Raw genomic sequence first — 20,730 nt, forward strand, 5'->3', positions numbered from 1 at the left:
TATGCGTGCGTATAGGTGGTTATAAAGACTGTTCAAATGTTGGTTGACTTGAGAGCTCTCATGAATAAACTACAATGAACCTTTTGCAGAATCTGAGTCTTTGCCTAATTCTTATTAACCCTAGCTTTACAACCTAGGGGGAATTTGTCAAAGCTATAGTGGCATGAACCCATGCAGCTCGGCCGGACCCGTCTATCTCCAGAGGAGAGGCAGTGGCGTATCAGTACTAGGAGCTGTCTGTATTGTGGCCAGGTTGGCCAACTGGTCTCCACTTGTACCCTGTGTCCAGTAAAAGAGAGGGCTCAGCAGTAGTGGGGGATGAGCCAAATCACCTGCCCATCCTCTCCCAGACCCCTGCTTGAGGCCAACCTTGTCTGGCAGAGCCAGGCTTTTCCTCTGTCTGCTCTCGTCGATTCAGCCGCCGACGAGAGTTTTCTGGACCAAGGGGTTGTTAAGCAGTTGGGCTTGGACACTGTTTTGCTCGATTTACCTCTATAAGCCAACGCTCTCAATGGAAAGCTACTCTTCCGTGTTTTGGAGGGAAATGTTCCTGCTATCCTGCGTCTCTCTGGTAATCACCAGGAAAAGATCCGTTTCCATATAATCGACTGTTCTCACCCACCTCTGGTTCTGGGCGTCTCATGGTTAAAGCTACACAACCCACAGATTGACTGGTCTTCCGGAAGGGTTACTACTTGGAGTACATTTTGCCATTCTAATTGTCTACATTCTGCCCTTTATTTTCTACATTGTAGAATAATAGTGAAGACATTAAAACTATGAAATAATACATATAGACTCTTGTAGTAACCAAAAAAGTGTTAAACAAATCAAAATATATTTTATATTCTTTAAAGTAGCCACCTATTGCCTTGATGACAGCTTTGCACACTATTGGCATTCTGTCAACCACCTTCATGAGGTAGCCACCTGGAATGCATTTCAATTAACAGGTGTGCCTTATTAAAGGTTCATATGTAGCATTTGTAGCACTTTTCCTTAATGCGTTTGTGCCAATCAGTTGTGTTGTGACAAGGTAGGGGTGGTATACAGAAGATAGCCCTATTTGGTAAAAGACCAAGTCCATATTATGGCAAGAACAGCTCAAATAAGCAAAGAGAAATTACAGTCCATCATTACTTTAAGACATGAAGGTCAGTCAAGTTTCTTAAAGTGCAGTCGCAAAAACCATCAAGCACTATGATGAAACTGGCTCTCATGAGGGCCACCACAAGAAAGGAAGACCCAGAGTTACCTCTGCCATAGAGGATAAGTTAATTAGAGTTACCAGCCTCAGAAATTGCAGCCCAAATAAATTATTCACAGTGTTCAAGTAACAGACACATCTTAACATCAACTGTTCAGAGGAGACTGCGTGAATCAGGCCTTCATGGTCGAATCGCTGCAAAGAAATCACTACTAAAGGACACAATAAGAAGAAGACACTTGATTGGGCCAAAAAACACAAGCAATGGACATTATTTCCATTTAACTAGGCAAGTCAGTTAAGAACAAGTTCTTACTTACAATGGCAGCCTTTCAAATGGTGGCCTTCCTGCAGAGACAGGGATTAAATATACAAATAAATTAAATAAAAAATACAGGACAAAACACACGTCACGACAAGAGAGACAACATAACACTACATAAAGAGAGACCTAAGACAACAACATAGCATGGCAGCAACACAAAATGGCAGCAGCACAACATGGTAGCAGCACAAAACAGGGTACAAACATTATTGGGCACAGACAACAGCACAAAGGGCAAGAAGATAGAGACAACAACACATCACGCAAAGCAGCTACAACTGGCAGTAAGAGTGTCCATGATTGAGTCTTTGAATGAAGAGATTGAGATAAAACTCTCCAGTTTGAGTCTTTGTTGCAGCTCGTTCGAGTCGCTAGCTGCAGCGAACTGAAAAGATAAGTGCCCCAGGGATGTGTATGCTTTGGAGACCTTTAACAGAATGTGACTGGCAAAACGGGTGTTGTATGTGGAGGATGAAGGCTGCAGGAGAGATATCAGACAGGAGGGAGTGAGGCCTAAGAGGGTTTTATAAATAAGCATCAACCAGGGGGTCTTGCGACGGGTATACAGAGATTACCAGTTTACAGAAGAGTATACATTGTGCAGTGCAGGAATAAGAATATTTCACTTTCTCTGGTCATCGGAGTTCAAAATTAATTGGTGAATGAGGCAAAAATAATGTGACTTGTGTTTCACCATCAGCTGTAGAATGTCGCCTTTTCTCAGCAGACCGTTGCTCCCTCCTTGCAGGCCATCAGTCCAGAAAAAAAGCCAATTGTTATGCTCACTTAGGCACTTAGTGCCTCACATGTAATATAACAAATTATGAATTACCAGTGTGATCATACTTTTAAGAAATATCAAATTTTTAAATGGTCTGATAAGAACAACATTGGCAGGGCAATTCAAGCATAGTCAATACGCAGTGATAATGTATTAGGCACTGCCTCTGGCAGTCTCTATTGGGGGTGCCACAGGGTTCAATTCTTGGGCCGACTTTCTTCTCTGTATACATCAATGATGTCGCTCTTGCTGCTGGTGAGTCTCTGATCCACCTCTACGCAGCCGACACCATTCTGTATACTTCTGGCCCTTCTTTGGACACTGTGTTAACAACCCTCCAGACGAGCTTCAATGCCATACAACTCTCCTCTGGCCTCCAACTGCTCTTAAATACAAGTAAAACTACATGCATGCTCTTCAACCGATCGCTACCTGCACCTGCCCGCCCATCCAGCGTCACTACTCTGGACGGTTCTGACTTAGAATATGTGGACAACTACAAATACCTAGGTGTCTGGTTAGACTGTAAACTCTCCTTCCAGACTCATATCAAACATCTCCAATCCAAAGTTAAATCTAGAATTGGCTTCCTATTTCGCAAACAAAGCATTCTTCACTCATGCTGCCAAACACACCCTCGTAAAACTGACCATCCTACCGATCCTCGACTTCGGCGATGTAATTTACAAAATAGCCTCCAATACCCTACTCAATAAATTGGATGCAGTCTATCACAGTGCCATCCGTTTTGTCACCAAAGCCCCATATACTACCCACCACTGCGACCTGTACGCTCTCGTTGGCTGGCCCTCACTTCATACTCGTCGCCAAACCCACTGGCTCCAGGTCATCTACAAGACCCTGCTAAGTAAAGTCCCCCCTTATCTCAGCACGGTGGTCACCATGGCAGCACCCACCTGGGTCCTTTATTTTGCTCCTTTGCACCCCATTATATTTATTTCTACTTTTGCACATTATTCCACTGCAAATCTACCATTCCAGTGTTTTACTTGCTATATTGTATTTACTTCGCCACCATGGCCTTTTTTTTGCCTTTACCTCCCTTATCTCACCTCATTTGCTCACATCGTATATAGACTTATTTTTCTACTTTATTATTGACTGTGTGTTTGTTTTACTCCATGTGTAACTCTGTGTTGTTGTATGTGTCGAACTGCTTTGCTTTATCTTGGCCAGGTCGCAATTGTAACTTGCCTACCTGGTTAAATAAAGGTGAAATAAAACATAAAATAAAATATAGCCTACTGCACAAATGTCATTGCTACAGAACTGTCTTTAATTGGTTAACGTTGCATTGGCTTACGTTAAAGTAATGTTGTTGTTTTTTTGTTTTTTAAAATCTGCGCTGTAGATCTCGGCTTGCATTTTGACTCAAAGTGATCTTTAATTGATAAAAAGCTTCGATATATAATATATCTCCAAAAAATAGTCGAACACCAGATGAAGCCAACACGACGCCACACCAAAGATGGCCGAAAAGAAAGACCATGAAAGGTGCCCTGCGAAGTGCCTGTAGGATATGTCGAGATAAACAAATTTAGGTCCTCTTTCTTGACTTTAGCGAGCTAACTAGCTGAATGCTATCGTTCAGGTATTCACATATGCGGTAACAGATAAGGAAATCTCTCAATCAGTTTATTTATGTCAGGGGAACTAACTTGGTCGAATTACTAGCACGAAAGTATCGTCATTACTAAGCAGCTTTAGCTACTTTTGATCGTAAAAAAAATAGGCGACCCAGCTCATTGTTTTTAGCTAGCTAACGTTAGCTTTGACAAACACCAACAAGCGAACTCCATCTAGCCAGTATCAATTGCATTATAAGGTAAGCAACTACTAGTAACCAATGACCTGTAAACGAACTTTAATATATTATCTAACTAGGCTTACAGGTGGGTGGGTGGGTGGGTGGGTGCATGTATGATGGTTGGCTAGTTTGATGTTTGGCTAGTTTGATGGTTTGTTGCTAATTAGACTGCTAGCTGGGTAGCTAGCCAGCTTTTTACTGGCAATATCAATAACCAGAGCCATATGTAAGGGATAATCACTAGGGGCTAACGTTATGTGTACTATGGAAAAAAATGAACAACGTGGAATGTGTGTTGCGGAGTGGAAGTAACCTTCCATGGAGTTGCATTATTTGACAGAAAACACATAGAGCACCTTGTTGAAACCCTTTTTATACCATGGCTATAAATTAACACATTAGCATTAGCTGCTAGAAATGTGTTAAACACCACTGAAGTACATAACAAGTCTACTACATAGCTACAGTAGTTGCCATGGTAATCACAGATTTGTAGCTTGCTAATATGAATATCGAATTCCACAATGCCAATAATGTTTTCAATTTGACTTTTGCTTTCAAAAAGTAGCTCAAATAGCCATTTAATTCTACCATGCAATTTAGGGAAATATTGCACGCTCTAGAATACCATTCAAGCCAATCAGAAACAAGTATTCAACAATGCCATTATATAAATGTAGTTATAAACTGGGTGGTTCAAGCCCTGAATGTTGATTGGCTGAAAGACGTGATGTATCAGACTGTATACCATAGGTATGACAAATTACTATTTAGTGGTCTAATTACATTGGTAACCAGTTTTACAATAGCAATAAGGCACCTCGGGGGTTTGTGGTATATGACCAATGCAATATCCACATCATTGCTATCCACAATTAATGAGGGGAAATCTATATAGCTAGCTAGTGAAGAGGTTAATTAGCTTTCAACTTAACTTCATGTCATAAGAATTTTTCATGAGTAATATGGCAAGTCAACAATTTACACTTAGATTTTTGTAATTTTCAGATGCTCTTATCCAGAGTGATTTACACAGGCAAATGGTGTTAAGTGCATTGCTCAAGGGCAGCACGGCTCAGGGATTAGAACCAGCGACCTTTTGGTTACTGTTCCAAGGCTCTTAACCAGTAGGCTACCTGCTGGGCAGGGCACTAGTTTCCTGTCCCAAATTGCAATCAGTAATGTAACTTTTGGATTACTCAGTAATGTAATCGGATTACTTTGTTTCTTTTGGATTACGCTCCCCTTAAGAGGCATGAGAAGAAGACAAAGGATAAATCAAACACATTTGGTGTGTCATCATAGTGGTCTCTGACATGTGGTCAGACTCGTTCAGGTTGAACAAACTTGAACTGACTTGAATGTCATTAAGAAAACAAAGGAGTTGTAATATATTTTTTCGCAAACATCCTTTCTGAATTTAAAAGTAATCCATCTAGTTTTTCAAGGTATCTGTAATCTGATTACAATATTTTGGGCTTGTAATGTAGCTGATTACAGTGAGTTTTTTTTTGTAATCATTTTACATGTAACTGATTACATGTTATCAGTTACTCCCCAACCCTCAATCCAACTATAGTATATCGTGGACATTTCTAATAAAAATGGTAGTTATCTACACATCCTTGTTCTCTCATGGTTTTGCTATCTAGCCATGTTAATTGAGTGTTTTTATGTCTTCCCACAGGACTGTGTTAATGAGTAGACATGTCTGGTATCGCTCTTAGCAGACTGTCACAGGAGCGCAAAGCATGGAGGAAAGACCACCCATTTGTGAGGAGCTACCATACAAACAGTGAAAATAAACTTGTTCTGATGAATTGCAGAAGGCAAGCTTGTTCCTCAAACCTTATTCCCTCTCTCTCAGGGTTTTGTCGCTGTGCCTACCAAAAATCCTGATGGCACTATGAACCTCATGAACTGGGAATGTGCCATTCCGGGGAAGAAGGGGGTATGTCAACTTTTACTTTCTGTAGTTTTTACTCTAACAAGACCCAACAACCACTACCAGTCTGTCAGAATGAGTAAACAGATATCATAGTGTTTCTTATAGTACATAAAAAAATGGCCAACACAAGTACAAATACAAACTGATGTGTTCTCATTTAAAATATTTTTTATAGTGTGTAGGCACACCCTCGTGTGCTGGAACAATTAATGGATGTAATAACTATGTTCTTCAATTCTCTAGACGCTGTGGGAGGGAGGCCAATACAAACTCCGAATGCTGTTCAAGGATGATTATCCTTCCTCGCCGCCAAAATGTGAGTAAACCTGCAGCTTGTTGTTATCAACCATTCACAAGTCATCAAACCGGCATTAGGCTATAGTAATAGAGCTAGAGCCGCCGTGTGGCAAGTTATTAGGAGATATCTAGGCTAATCAAGTAAGATGGAATTAAAATGACAGAACTTAAGTTAAATGAGAAGGACAGGCTACATCACCAAGAGCCAACAGGTAGGCTGCTTCTTAAATTGAAGAGGAGAATACACAGTTATGTAGTCTCAATTAGCCAAGCTAACATTAGCTCGTCAGGTACTATGTAATCAGATGAGATGAGCAATAACTAGCAATAAGTTAGTTTACCAGCGCGAGTCGACTTGGTTGCTATCTCTCCCCTTCCTGTTCCCTTCATCACTCACTCACACCGCATGGCCCCACGCCTCTGCCTGCTTGAGCTGCTACTCTCATACTGTATATACAGTCATTGATTACAGCTCCAGTTAATAAAGTAGCGTAAATTGTTACAGCATTGTTGAATTAGGTATTTCTATAATATTTATTTAATCGCCTATATGAGGACGATCAGGGCCTATAAATGGTAGTTTTGTGATTGCTGCACTTTGATTTTAATTTTGTGAAAAACAAAACAATTAAGGATTTTTTCTTAACTTTAACAATCCCAATTTAATTTAGACATTTTAACACCCCTGATGTGCAGTGTGTCCTAGTCATTTTTGATATCGATGGTAAGGAAGTCGACAGAAATGCTTTTTAATCATCTCTTCTATGTCCTCTCAGGCAAGTTTGAGCCACCCATTTTCCACCCCAATGTCTACCCATCTGGCACGGTGTGTCTTTCCATCCTGGAGGAGGAGAAGGACTGGAGGCCAGCCATCACCATAAAACAGGCACACACACACACACACAAAGAATGGGAGAGGCATCAGTGCTTTCACCTGTTTGAGGAATGCATGACATTGGCTCAACGGGTATCAAATTACTGTATTTTTTTATGTGGATCAAAGCATGGTACTCTCTGGTCGAGTGATTGTTCTCTGATCTGCATTGTTTTGTATTTCAATCCATTCTAAAAGCTGACTTCATCTGTTTTGTGTTCACAGATCCTGTTGGGTATCCAAGAGCTTCTCAATGAACCCAACATCCAAGACCCAGCACAAGCAGAAGCCTACACAATTTACTGGTGAGTTTCAGTTGAGAGATACTTTTTAAAATATATTTTTGAATGTTCTACTGTATAATTGATACAGGTAAAGGGGCTCTTAGTGTGCTTCAAGACACTTCAAACATACACAACCTCACTTCGTTAAACTGAAAATAATAGCCTTGTTGGGTGATACTCAATTTCATAATGGACTAATCCCCCTTTGTTGTCTCTTTTAGTCAGAACAGAATGGACTATGAGAAGAGGGTGAGGGCGCAGGCCAAGAAGTTTGCCCCCACATAAAGCTCAGCTGAACATCTGCCTGAGAAGCCTGATACAACACCTGGGTACTGAACAGCAAGCAGCACTTAGAGGACCAATCCAATGATCAATCTACAATTTGATATGTTCTTCTTTACATGAGAAAAGTGTCATGTAGCCTACATGAGAGCCATTTTAAAACAAAACAAAAAAATCATTTGTCCACAATTTTTGTTGTTGCCATTTTCACTTCTAAAACACTTTCTTATAATTTAGTAAGATTCCATTTGGATTTGTGATCTATAAATCAGGAAACTACTTTGCCTTATATTTAGTCTTATCAAATATTCATAAGGTTTAATAACAAATCATTTCAAATTGCAGTGTCTGATACATCATTTTGTAACTGAATCTGTACTTAAATAAATTACCCCCGTAAGTTAAGTGAGCCTTATTTTTCTGTATGTCTGGTCACATTGATTTTAATTGTAGATTTTTATTGGGATGCCCCTTTAATAAGATGGATGTCAGAGCTGAGAGTGTGCTGCATAGAGAGCTGAAGAGGTTTACCTCCAAAGACTTGAGTGTATGTATATAATATAAATATGTAGGTCCATATGGATCTTATGTTCTTTTCTATTGTTTTAGCAAGTTGATATGTCTGTGGTATTAAAAGTAATAAACACATAATGTAAGAATTGTGAAATAAAGTTAATTGAATGGAAAATACTAAAGGTGTCCCTTGTTCCTTTTACTTTCTTTGCTGATAGTTGAATTTGTTATTGTCTGTGTGGTAAATGTACAAGGTATGAGTATTTAGTAGGGGAGGTTTTATTTGACCTTTTATGAGGGATTATGGTTTAAACTTTATTTTCCTGTGGTGGTGTTATATTGGATAACTGAGTGACCTTTAACTCTTGAGTATGGAGTTCAAATGTCAGGTAATGCGCGCTACGCTGTATCGGAGCCCCCTTCACGCGACTACCTTCTAGGATAATTAGAACATTATCCAGATAATGTACTCTTCACCCTGATTGGACGATGCCTGGGGTTCAGAAAAATCGAATTTATTGAGGGAAGGTTAGCCGCAAGATCGCAAAACTACACAGCGACTGAGGCTCTGAATCGAAGCAGAGATGCAAGTATATTTAGGCTGTACTTTTCCCAAAATATAATTTCTCACTTACAGACGTTCTATGCAATGCGCCTGACATGTGATAATTAAACGTGCCAACGATGGTTATTGTAGCCCACCTGACCCAGCTACAACGAATTCATGCCAGGAAAATAAGGTTGTCACATTTTTCCGGTTTGGTTCAGTTTGAGTTTTGGTTTAGGCTATATCCCAATGAGGGTAAGATTACATTTGAAAAATAAGATGAAATTTGAACGCTAATGCGGACACTTGTGTAACATAATAAATAGGCCTAGACCTTCAGCGTCCCAGTGTTTTGTAAATGGGCGATTTTGAAAGTAGACGCACTTGTCAACTGCAAAATAATCTTATTCGCGGGAGGGCAGCACAGTATAATTCTCTGTCGCGGGAGGGCAGCACAGTATAATTCTCTGTTGGGTTCACACTAACCTTTTCAGTGCCTAATAGTCCCATTGAAAGCCAATACTCTGTCAAACAGTTACTATACGTCGAGAAAAGTGTATTATCTCTATTTAAGCATTAGCATATGTTGATTTGTTATGGCTCATGGTTGCCCAAATGTTTGTGCATCAATAGATTTATTATGAAGGAGCTTATAATGCTGCATCTTTTGATGGAACACTGGGCAGTGAATGTTGACATGGGAAACCTACAGGACTGTACCAACAACAAGAATACTTGTGGTCAGGCAGTGCATTCTTTAGTTCTGTTCTCTGCTTACATGACCAAGAATCCTCGACGCCTCTTGTTTGTTAGTCAAGGCAATGACCTCCACTGGCCAGCCGGAGACAACAGTTGGAGACAAGCCGCAGGTCAGTAGCGTTGGAGAGGGATGGTATAATTAAGTTTATATCCCAAAACTTGGTATTCCACCATAAGCTATGCACACTACAGAGCTCTCAATTATGTTTTTGCAACTGTGTGTGTGTTGGAGGTGAGAGTTTTAGCATGCCCGGAGGTTCCTCCTCTCGTGCTGCCTCACTATACTGACAAAGGGTCAGCCTTCGTCCCTCCCCATTGCTCCTACCACAGCCTGGGCCACTGTCTGCGCATCAACATCTTTCCAGATCAGTGTTGCAAAGTGAATTATCAGCACATATACAGTCAAGGATTACAGTTCCTCTGTCTAATGCTCATGTTCTATTCTTTTCCTGTCCATGTTTCTATTCTATTCTTCCCAGGAGCTCCTCCGGTGTGAAAGTCCCTGTTAAAAGACTCCTACATCGGTCACCCCTTGCCCGCCCCTCCTACAGACACCCAGCGTTGGTACGGCCTCAGGACTGATGACATTGGTGGGTGACCTGCTGCTAATGCCACTTATTGCTATATCAGCAAATATTACTACCACTACCAAACCCTGTTTTCATTCTTCCTCGTTTTATTTGTTCTTTCATAGTGAAATGGACAAAAAGAAACATTGTGAACCAGAAGTTGAACAAGGCGCTTAAAGGCAATGGAGAACAAGTGGTCTAAATGAGGCCAGGGTGCAGTGGCCATTTCACACCCTCACCGCAGCGCCCATGCACCCTCTACATTATGCACATCTCTTTTTACACATATATCTACATGCAAGCCTTTACAAACCCTTTCTGGTACGTTCAGTCTCACATTCACACACAATGCACAAGCATACACACACGAACATTGTCACAAACTCTCAAAACTACAAAAGCAACCCATCTCCTGACCTCTAAACACATTCCAACACATTTGTATGTAGACACAAGTTCATGATCTCTTTTACCGCAATAAAAGTAGAACAAGCATCCCTCACCTTAGTTACCTGATGTTATGTGTATTGTAGAACTCACTTACTTCTGAGGGGATTCATAGCTGTCATCAAAAAATCTACTCATAGTACTGAAACCCACTGAATGTGATTGTCGGTTAAACCAGCATCTATCAATATTCAGATAAAACTGTAAAATGGAAATTCAATTTTACCAACAAAAGAATATGACATAAACCACAATTAGGTGGATACCACATCAACCAAGGTTTTGTTTAAGGTTGGAAAGTTGTAGTAGCGGCTTTGTAGTATTCTTCAAATACATTTTGAAGTAATATTGAAGTACATTTTTACTTAATCTGTGCTCAAATGTACATGCAAGTAGCTATAATCCACCTGACCATATTATCAATGAAGTTGCTCAAATTACAAGAATAAGAAACTGATGGAATGAACGAAAAAGAAAAAAAATTAAAAAGCTCAAAGGATGACAATGGTTGCAGGGGATTTTTTGTCTCGGCTGTCTTTTTACAGTGAACAAGTAGCAGACTAATGCAAAGTGTCAGCATCACTAACGTGGTTTCAACAAAAAACCCACAGAAACTGTCTTTTTGTCACAACCATATCTCTATATTTGTTGTGTTCAGTCTAGAGACTATAGAGATGATTCATACTGGGGCTTTAGAGGATAAAAGTGGTGTTTTTTTTTATACTGACTCACCTCACTCACTCAACAACAGTAAATAAGCTGTCATACCGAGCCCAGTGGAAGGAATCCTGAGATGTCAGTAATTGTCAGTAATGCATCTCAACAGATCATGTTACCCTTTCTCCTTCTGACATGGGGGGGGGTGCGTCATGTTACTCTTACATATTTCTTGACTGTGGTGTCAAATTAGGGAAATTACCTTTTGATGAACTGTATATCTATTATAATAAAATTATAATTCATATTTTTTATTAATCTAAATTCAATATCTGGCAAGGTTGCTGGTTCAAAACCACTCTACAATCTTTACAATATATTTTTTTAAAGTACACTACATGATCAAAAGTATGTGGACACTGCTCATTGAACATCTCATTCCAAATTCATGGGCATTAATATGAAGTTGGTCCCCCCTTTGCTGCTTATAACAGACTCCACTCTTCTAGGAAGGCTTTCCACAAGATGTAGGAACATTGCTGCAGGGACTTGCTTCCATTCAGCCACAAGAGCATTAGTGAGGTTGGGCACTGATGTTGGGCGATTAGGCCTGGCTCACAGTCGGCGTTCCAATTCATCCCAAAGGTGTTCGATGGAGTTGAGGTCAAGGCTCTGTGCAGGCCTGTCAATTTCTTCCACACCGATCTCGACAAACCATTTCTGTAAGGACCTTGCTTTGTGGGCGGGGGCATTGTCATGCTGAAACAGGAAAGGGCCTTCCCCCAAACTGGGGGAAAGTTGGAATCACAGAATTGTCTAGAATGTAATTGTATGCTGTAGCATTAAGATTTCCCTTCACTGGAACTAAGGGGCTTAGCCCGAACTACGAAAAACAGCCCCAGATCATTATTCCTCTTCCACCGAACTTTACAGTTGGCACTATGCATTGGGGCAGGTAGCGTTCTCCTAGCACCGCCAAACCTAGATTTGTCCGTCGGATTGCCAGAGGGTGAAGTGTGATTCATTACTCCAGAGAACGTGTGTCCACTGCTCCAGAGTCCAATAGCGGCAAGCTTTACACAACTCCAGGCGACTCTTGGAATTGCGCATGGTGAACCTAGGCTTGTGTGCGGCTGCTCGGTTATGTAAGCTAATTTCATGAAGCTCCCAATGAGCAGTTATTGTGCTGACGTTGCTTCCAGAGGCAGTTTGGAACTCGGTAGTGAGTGTGGCAACTGAGAACAAATATTTTTTTACACGCTTCAGCACCTGGCGGTCCCATTCTGTGAGCTTGTGTGGCCTACCTGTCACATCTGCTCCTGCAACCTGTGTCTCCTTGACCTGCCACCACTGGTACTCTCTCCCTCTCCCTCTCTCTGTGTGTGTGTGTTATTGTGTGGGCGGAGACAGGTGTGCTGGAGTCAGAGCAGATCCCCTCCAGCTGCAACCTGTTCCATAATCAAGACCTCTACAAATACTCAGCCCTGCCACTTCCACACTGCCAGATAGTAATCTCTGCTCAGTCAGTCTACTTTTCTAGCCGTTTGTTACTATTCAGATCCTGTTATCCCGTTGTGCCTGCTCTGACTCTGGTCCCTGTATCAAATCAAATCAAATTGATTTGTTACATACACATTGTTAGCAGATGTTAATTAGATGTTAATGCGAGTGTAGCGAAATGCTTGTGCTTCTAGTTCCGACAATGCAGTAATAACCAACGAGTAATCTAACTAACAATTTCAAAACTACTACCTTATACACACAAGTGTAAAGGGATAAAGAATATGTACATAAAGATATATGAATGAGTGATGGTACAGAGCGGCATAGAGCCCCACGTCTCATCATCCTGCTACTCTGTCCTGGATTCCCCACTCTACTACTCCCTTGGATTCCCCTCCAGACCTGCTTACCCTGTCTCAACCCCTCTTGCTCCAGCCTTGGCCTCTGCACCTGGTTTCCAGCAACCCTAGTTTTCCAGCAACCCACCCGGGGTATCCAATAAATACCTTGGTTACTTCATCCCAGTCATCCCAGTCTCCATGTCTGCTCTTGGGTTCCCCTGTTCCACTCCACGTAAGACTACCACTTCGCGGCTAGCCGTTGTTGCGCCTAGACGTTTCCACTTCACAATAACAACACTTACCGGAGCAGGGCAGACATTTTACAAACTGACTTGTTGGAAAGGTGGCATCCTATGATGGTGCAACGTTGAAAGTTACTGAGCACTTCAGTAAGGTCATTCTACTGCCAATGTTTGTCTATGGAGATTGCATGGCTGTGTGCTTGATTTTATACACCTGTGGCTGAAATAGCCAAATCCACTCATTTGAAAGGTGTCTACATACTTTTGTGTATATATAGTGTATCTTATTTTCAGCAATTGTGGGTGTGGGTGACACAAGCACTTTCATTATGTGTCCTGAATTAAAAGCTTTAGCCCAGCTGTGACTTTTCACTCTATTCTAAGAATAGAAACCAAATAGTCAAACAATTATATAATTTCTAAAATGAAATGTTTGGACACCAAATTACTCATTTTGGAGATTAGGATATGATTTCAATCTGATTAGAATGATAGGCCCCACTTAGAGTAATTACAAAAAACGTTCCACTAAGCTAACATGGAATTGTTTTAAGATGGTCTTACCAATGATCATTTAGCTATTTGATTTAGAATTTTATGACCCCTTTAGGTATCTATTTATCGATTTTAAAAAATTGTTTTGATCAAACATTGAATTTGGCTTTACTGCTATTAGTCCATAGAAATGCATTGATTAACAGATACATACATGGACAAACACATAGTCGAAAAATAAATCAAAAGTATGTAAAGTGTCAGAGGTGTTGTGATGGTACACCTTTACAAAACATTGTTGTCACCTCCTCCCTTTACACACCACAGCCCCTGTTCCCCTGTCCCTCCTGTGATCTACAGATGGAGATTGTTTTTCTTATTGCTTCTACACAAACTGCACATAACCCTGAGGCCTCGCACCAACTTCCCGCCACAAAGCGGACTCTGACCTTTCAATAAGCGTCATGTGTGTCACCTACCCCACCCCCGCCACTCTTCTGCAAGCCTCCCTAACCCATGCTGCAGAGTGAAAAGTACTCAGCTAGAGCCCATATATCTGATGGTGTCAAAGTGCCATCATGGCCAAACCAACGCATTCACTTGCATTCTGTGAACAAACAGGCAGTTGTTGCGACACAAGCCTGAACTTCACTTTGTTTAATGAATGCTTTGTTCCTCACCGTTCACATAAAGAGAGTGTTTCACAATGCACTCCTGTACCAAAAGATAAAGCATGAGTTAAGATGTGCAGATACACTTCACAGGACCTGCTCATCTCAATGTGTTTTGTAATGTTGTAACAAGTAGAGGTTTCCATCGGTTTCTATGATGAATGGATGATTTTAATTTTCATTAACAAATTCATTCCACTACATTGATTGATACAAAGCATTTCATGTAACCGTGTGACATAAAATAGCTATCTACCTATTGCTTATGTTGTTTTGTAAGTCGCATAACATGTAAGTACAGTGCCTTGCGAAAGTATTCGGCCCCCTTGAACTTTGCAACCTTTTGCCACATTTCAGGCTTCAAACATAAAGATATAAAACTGTATTTTTTTGTGAAGAATCAACAACAAGTGGGACACAATCATGAAGTGGAACGACATTTATTGGATATTTCAAACTTTTTTAACAAATCAAAAACTGAAAAATTGGGCGTGCAAAATTATTCAGCCCCTTTACTTTCAGTGCAGCAAACTCTCTCCAGAAGTTCAGTGAGGATCTCTGAATGATCCAATGTTGACCTAAATGACTAATGATGATAAATACAATCCACCTGTGTGTAATCAAGTCTCCGTATAAATGCACCTGCACTGTGATAGTCTCAGAGGTCCGTTAAAAGCGCAGAGAGCATCATGAAGAACAAGGAACACACCAGGCAGGTCCGAGATACTGTTGTGAAGAAGTTTAAAGCCGGATTTGGATACAAAAAGATTTCCCAAGCTTTAAACATCCCAAGGAGCACTGTGCAAGCGATAATATTGAAATGGAAGGAGTATCAGACCACTGCAAATCTACCAAGACCTGGCCATCCCTCTAAACTTTCAGCTCATACAAGGAGAAGACTGATCAGAGATGCAGCCAAGAGGCCCATGATCACTCTGGATGAACTGCAGAGATCTACAGCTGAGGTGGGAGACTCTGTCCATAGGACAACAATCAGTCGTATATTGCACAAATCTGGCCTTTATGGAAGAGTGGCAAGAAGAAAGCCATTTCTTAAAGATATCCATAAAAAGTGCCGTTTAAAGTTTGCCACAAGCCACCTGGGAGACACACCAAACATGTGGAAGAAGGTGCTCTGGTCAGATGAAACCAAAATTGAACTTTTTGGCAACAATGCAAAATGTTATGTTTGGCGTAAAAGCAACACAGCTCATCACCCTGAACACACCATCCCCACTGTCAAACATGGTGGTGGCAGCATCATGGTTTGGGCCTGCTTTTCTTCAGCAGGGACAGGGAAGATGGTTAAAATTGATGGGAAGATGGATGGAGCCAAATACAGGACCATTCTGGAAGAAAACCTGATGGAGTCTGCAAAAGACCTGAGACTGGGACGGAGATTTGTCTTCCAACAAGACAATGATCCAAAACATAAAGCAAAATCTACAATGGAATGGTTCAAAAATAAACATATCCAGGTGTTAGAATGGCCAAGTCAAAGTCCAGACCTGAATCCAATCGAGAATCTGTGGAAAGAACTGAAAACTGCTGTTCACAAATGATCTCCATCCAACCTCACTGAGCTCGAGCTGTTTTGCAAGGAGGAATGTGAAAAAATTTCAGTCTCTCGATGTGCAAAACTGATAGAGACATACCCCAAGCGACTTACAGCTGTAATCACAGCAAAAGGTGGCGCTACAAAGTATTAACTTAAGGGGGCTGAATAATTTTGCACGCCCAATTTTTCAGTTTTTGATTTGTTAAAAAAGTTTGAAATATCCAATAAATGTCGTTCCACTTCATGATTGTGTCCCACTTGTTGTTGATTCTTCACAAAAAAATACAGTTTTATATCTTTATGTTTGAAGCCTGAAATGTGGCAAAAGGTTGCAAAGTTCAAGGGCGCTGAATACTTTCGCAAGGCACTGTATGTGAAAGAAATCCAACAATGGAGGAAATGGGTATCATGCTGGAGATCTGACTGATCTGACTGATCTGTGGAATGGCCCAGACTCGGCGAAGGAGCACTACCCAGATGAGCGACTGTTCCATCTTAGGCAGGAGAAGAGGAGCGCGCAGGATTTCGCGTTGGGTTTCCGGACCTTGGCCGCTGGGGCTGGGTGGAACGACAGGGCCCTGATAGACCACTACCAGTGTAGTCTCCGGGAGGAAGTCCGGAGGGAGCTAGCGCGTCGGGACGCCGCGCTCTCCCTTGACAAACTAATAGACATGTCTATCCGGCTGCCCGCAGGCGTTCGAGAGGGTCCTGTCTGTTCCACCACCTAGCACTCCCGCTCCCATTCCTATGGAGTTAGGGGGGGCTGTACCGGAGGAGGAGGCTCCTTCTGCACCAGCAATGGTCGGAGAGGACACACGGCCGATCGGTGCTGGGGGGGCCCGTCTGGGAGTCGAGAGGGCAGAGAGGGCAGGCGGAACACTTCTCAGCACCAAACTCACCCAGAACCCCCTATTGGTCACATGTTTGTCTTGATTTTGTTTCTTGACTTTTCTTCCTCTTCCCAGCATAAGGCGCTAGTCGATTCAGGCACAGCTGGGAACTTTATGGATCGTGGACTCGCCATCAAGCTGGGTGTTCCGCTAGTGCCGAGAGATTCACCCTTCCCCGTGCACTCCCTAGATAGCCGGCCATTAGGGTCAGAGGTCAGGGAGGCCACGGTTCCACTGGACATGGTGATGCAGGGGAACCATAAGGAGCGGATTAGTCTCTTCATTATCGATTCACCTGCATTTCCAGTGGTGCTGGGGGTTCCCTGGCTGGCTAGTCACAATCCTAGGATTTCGTGGAGACAGGGGGGTTCTCCAGGGGTGGTCAGAGGAATGTTCAGGGAGGTGTATGGGAGTTTCCATCGGTGCCACTCGGTGGAGAGTCCAGACCAGGTTTCCACTGTGCGCATTCCCCCTGAATATGCCGATTTGGCTATCGCTTTCAGTAAGAAGAGGGCGACTAAATTACCACCTCATCGACAGGGGGATTGTGCGATAAATCTCCAGGTAAATGCTGCGCTTCCCAAGAGTCACGTGTACCCATTGTCGCAGGAGGAGGCGTTGGCTATGGAGACATACGTCACGGAATCTCTGGGGCAGGGGTACATTCGGCCCTCCATCTCACCCGTCTCCTCAAGTTTATTTTTTTGGAAAGAAAAAGAGGGAGGTCTGCATCCGTGCATTAATTATAGAGGTCTAAATACCATCACGGTCGGGTTTAGTTACTCAATACCTCTCATCGCTACGGCGGTGGAATCATTTCACGGAGCACAGTTTTTCACAAAACTGGACCTCAGGAGCGTGTATAGTCTGGTGCGTATTCGGGATGGAGATGAGTGGAAAACCGTGTTTAGTACCATATCGGGCCACTATGAGTACCTCGTCATGCCGTATGGGTTAAATAATGCTCCAGCCGTCTTCCAGCCTTTGTAGACAAGATTCTCAGGGACCTGGGCAGGGCGTGGTTGTCTATATCGATGATATTCTGATCTATTCCGCCACCCGCGGATGTGTCTCTGGTGCGCTAGGTGCTTGGTAGACTGCTGGAGCATGACCTATACGTCAAGGCTGAGAAGTGTGTGTTCTCCAAACGAGCCGTCTCCTTCCTGGGTTATCGCATTTCCACCTCGGGGGTGGTGATGGAGTGTGACCGCATTAAGGCCATGCGTAATTGGCCGACTCCAACCACGGTGAAGGAGGTGCAGCGGTTCTTAGGGTTTGCCAATTACTACCGGAGGTTTATCTGGGGTTTTGGCCAGGTAGCGGCCCCCATTACCTCACTACTGAAGGGGGTGCCGGTGCGCTTGCGGTGGTCGGCAGAGGCTGACAGAGCCTTCAATAGGTTGAAGGCGCTATTCACAGATGCACCCGTGTTGGCGCACCCGAACCCCTCTCTAGCATTCATAGTGGAGGTGGACGCATCCGAGGCTGGGGTGGGTGCTGTGCTATCACAGCGCTCGGGTACGCCACCAAAACTCCGCCCCTGCTCTTTCTTTTCGAGGAAGCTCAGTCCGACGGAGCGTAACTATGATGTGGGGTACCGGGAGTTGTTAGCAGTGGTAAAGGGCCTGAGGGTGTGGAGACACTGGCTTAAGGGGGCTAAGCACCCTTTTCTCATCTGGACCGACCACCAGAATCTGGAGTATATCCGGGCAACTAAGAGACTGAATCCACGTCAGGCAAGGTGGGCCATGTTCTTCACCCAATTCAGGTTCACTCTGTCTTATAGACCAGGCTCCCTGAACACGAAGACCGAGGCGCTGTCCCGTCTCTATGACACGGAGGATCGGTCCAGCGAGCCTACTCCCATCCTTCCAGCCTCGAGGCTGGTGGCACCAGTGGTATGGGAGGTGGACTCGGACATCGAGCGGGCTTTACGGGCGGAACCTGCGCCTCCTCAGTGTCCGGCTGGTCGTAAGTACGTGCCGCTTGGTGTTCGTGACCAACTGATTTGGTGTGCTCACACACTACCCTCTTTGGGTCATCCTGGTGTGGCGAGGACAGTGCGGGGCCTCAGGGGGAAGTATTGGTGGTCAACCTTGGCTAGGGACGTTAGGTTTTATGTCTCTTCCTGTTCAGTGTGCGCCCAGAGTAAGGCTCCTAGGCACCTTCCTAGAGGGAAGTTACAACCCCTCCCCGTTCCACAACGGCCATGGTCTCACTTGTCAGTGGATTTCCTGACCGATCTCCCCCGTCTCAGGGGAACACTACGGTCTTGGTTGTTGTGGATCGGTTTTCTAAGTCCTGCCGTCTCCTCCCGTTGCCCGGTCTCCCTACAGACTGCGGAGGCATTATTCACCCACGTCTTCCGGCACTACGGGGTGCCGGAGGACATCGTCTCTGATCGGGGTCCCCAGTTCACATCCCGGGTATGGAGGGCGTTTATGGAGCGTCTGGGGGTCTCGGTCAGCCTGACCTCCGGTTATCACCCCGAGAGTAATGGGCAGGTGGAGAGAGTGAACCAGGAGGTGGGTAGGTTTCTGCGGTCGTATTGCCAGGACCGGCCAGGGGAGTGGTCTAGGTACGTCCCATGGGCAGAGTTGGCCCAGAACTCACTCCGTCACTCCTCGACGAACCTATCACCATTTCAGTGTGTGTTGGGCTACCAGCCGGTCCTGGCAGCTTGGCATCCGAGTCAGACTGAGGCTCCTGCGGTGGAGGAGTGGGTGCAGCGCTCCAAGTGTGTGGGGCCCTTCAAAGTCCTGAGGAGGATAAACGAGGTGTGTTATAGATTACAACTCCCTATCAATTATCGTATTAACCCCTCGTTTCATGTGTCTCTCCTCAGGCCGGTGGTAGCTGGTCCCCTGCAGGACGGTGAGGTGCCGGAGGTCCCTCCGCCCCCTCTGGACATTGAGGGGTCCCCGGCGTACATGATACGGGCCATTCTGGACTCGAGACGCTGGGTGAGGGGCCTGCAGTACCTCGTAGACTGGGAGGGGTACGGTCCGGAGGAGAGATGCTGGGTACCGGTGGGGGACATCTTGGACCCGTCACTGTTGAGGGATTTCCATCACCTCCATCCGGATCGCCCTGCGCCTCACCCTCCGGGTCGCCCTCGAGGCCAGTGTCAGCGCACTGCGGGAGCCGCGCGTCAGGGGGGGTACTGTCACGACTCCTACCGAAGGTGGCTCCCCTTCCTGTTCGGGTGGTGCTTGGCGGTTGTTGTCACCGGACTACTAGCTGCCACTGATCACTTTTCCCCTTTCTGTTTATTGGTTTCACCTGTTTGTGTTTTAGGCTGATTAGTCTGGCTTTATTTACCAGCAGGCCTGGTTTGGGATTGTTTGGTGTACTTGTGTGCACGTCTGTGAGTTATGGTTTTCCCATTTTCGTGGGGTTTGCTGGACTGTTTAAGTCCCCCGTGTTTGGGGCATTTGTTTTGGTGTGCGCCCTGTGTTTCGTGGGGTTGGCTTATGGTCACTGTTTTTGTGCATTAAAAAGTATAGCACTACGCTGAACGCCTGACTTCTCACCCACTACACCCCGGATGTTACATCATCTGGTTATGTGTGCAACAAAAGTTCAACATTCACCTTCTGCTACCATTTCTGTCAAGCCGTCTACGCATACAGTTTGAGGCATACGCTCGAGAAATGCAATACAACGTATGCACCACACAGAACGCGCTGCAACTGCCTCTCCAAAGCAATGT

General features: G+C 43.9%; 1 protein-coding gene and 1 long non-coding RNA gene across 2 annotated transcripts; both read left to right on the forward strand.

Annotated features, from left to right (window-relative positions):
- The first annotated feature begins 3,868 nt into the window (after positions 1 to 3,868).
- LOC112225889 (SUMO-conjugating enzyme UBC9) lies at positions 3,869 to 8,516 on the forward strand. Its single transcript, XM_024390006.2, has 7 exons — positions 3,869 to 4,159; positions 5,829 to 5,914; positions 6,009 to 6,092; positions 6,333 to 6,405; positions 7,163 to 7,272; positions 7,486 to 7,565; positions 7,766 to 8,516. The coding sequence occupies exons 2-7, from the start codon at positions 5,849 to 5,851 to the stop codon at positions 7,827 to 7,829; spliced, it is 477 nt and encodes a 158-aa protein (XP_024245774.1). The 5' UTR covers positions 3,869 to 4,159; positions 5,829 to 5,848; the 3' UTR covers positions 7,830 to 8,516.
- A 193-nt stretch (positions 8,517 to 8,709) lies between these two features.
- On the forward strand, positions 8,710 to 10,714 carry LOC112225811. The gene is made up of 3 exons (XR_002949645.2): positions 8,710 to 9,755; positions 10,125 to 10,235; positions 10,340 to 10,714. It is a non-coding gene; the product is annotated as an uncharacterized LOC112225811 (long non-coding RNA).
- Positions 10,715 to 20,730: the final 10,016 nt, after the last annotated feature.

This window comes from Oncorhynchus tshawytscha, linkage group LG27 (genome assembly GCF_018296145.1).
Source record: "Oncorhynchus tshawytscha isolate Ot180627B linkage group LG27, Otsh_v2.0, whole genome shotgun sequence".
NCBI lineage: Eukaryota > Metazoa > Chordata > Actinopteri > Salmoniformes > Salmonidae > Oncorhynchus > Oncorhynchus tshawytscha.

What these genes read in the sequence shown, in the direction of transcription:
- LOC112225889 (XM_024390006.2), top strand. Translation starts at nt 5,849, where the DNA reads ATGTCTGGTATCGCTCTTAGCAGACTGTCACAGGAGCGCAAAGCATGG. An exon ending in TCCTTCCTCGCCGCCAAAAT is followed by an intron (nt 6,406 to 7,162) that starts GTGAGTAAACCT and finishes ATGTCCTCTCAG; the next exon opens with GCAAGTTTGAGCCACCCATT. An exon ending in GAAGCCTACACAATTTACTG is followed by an intron (nt 7,566 to 7,765) that starts GTGAGTTTCAGT and finishes TGTCTCTTTTAG; the next exon opens with TCAGAACAGAATGGACTATG.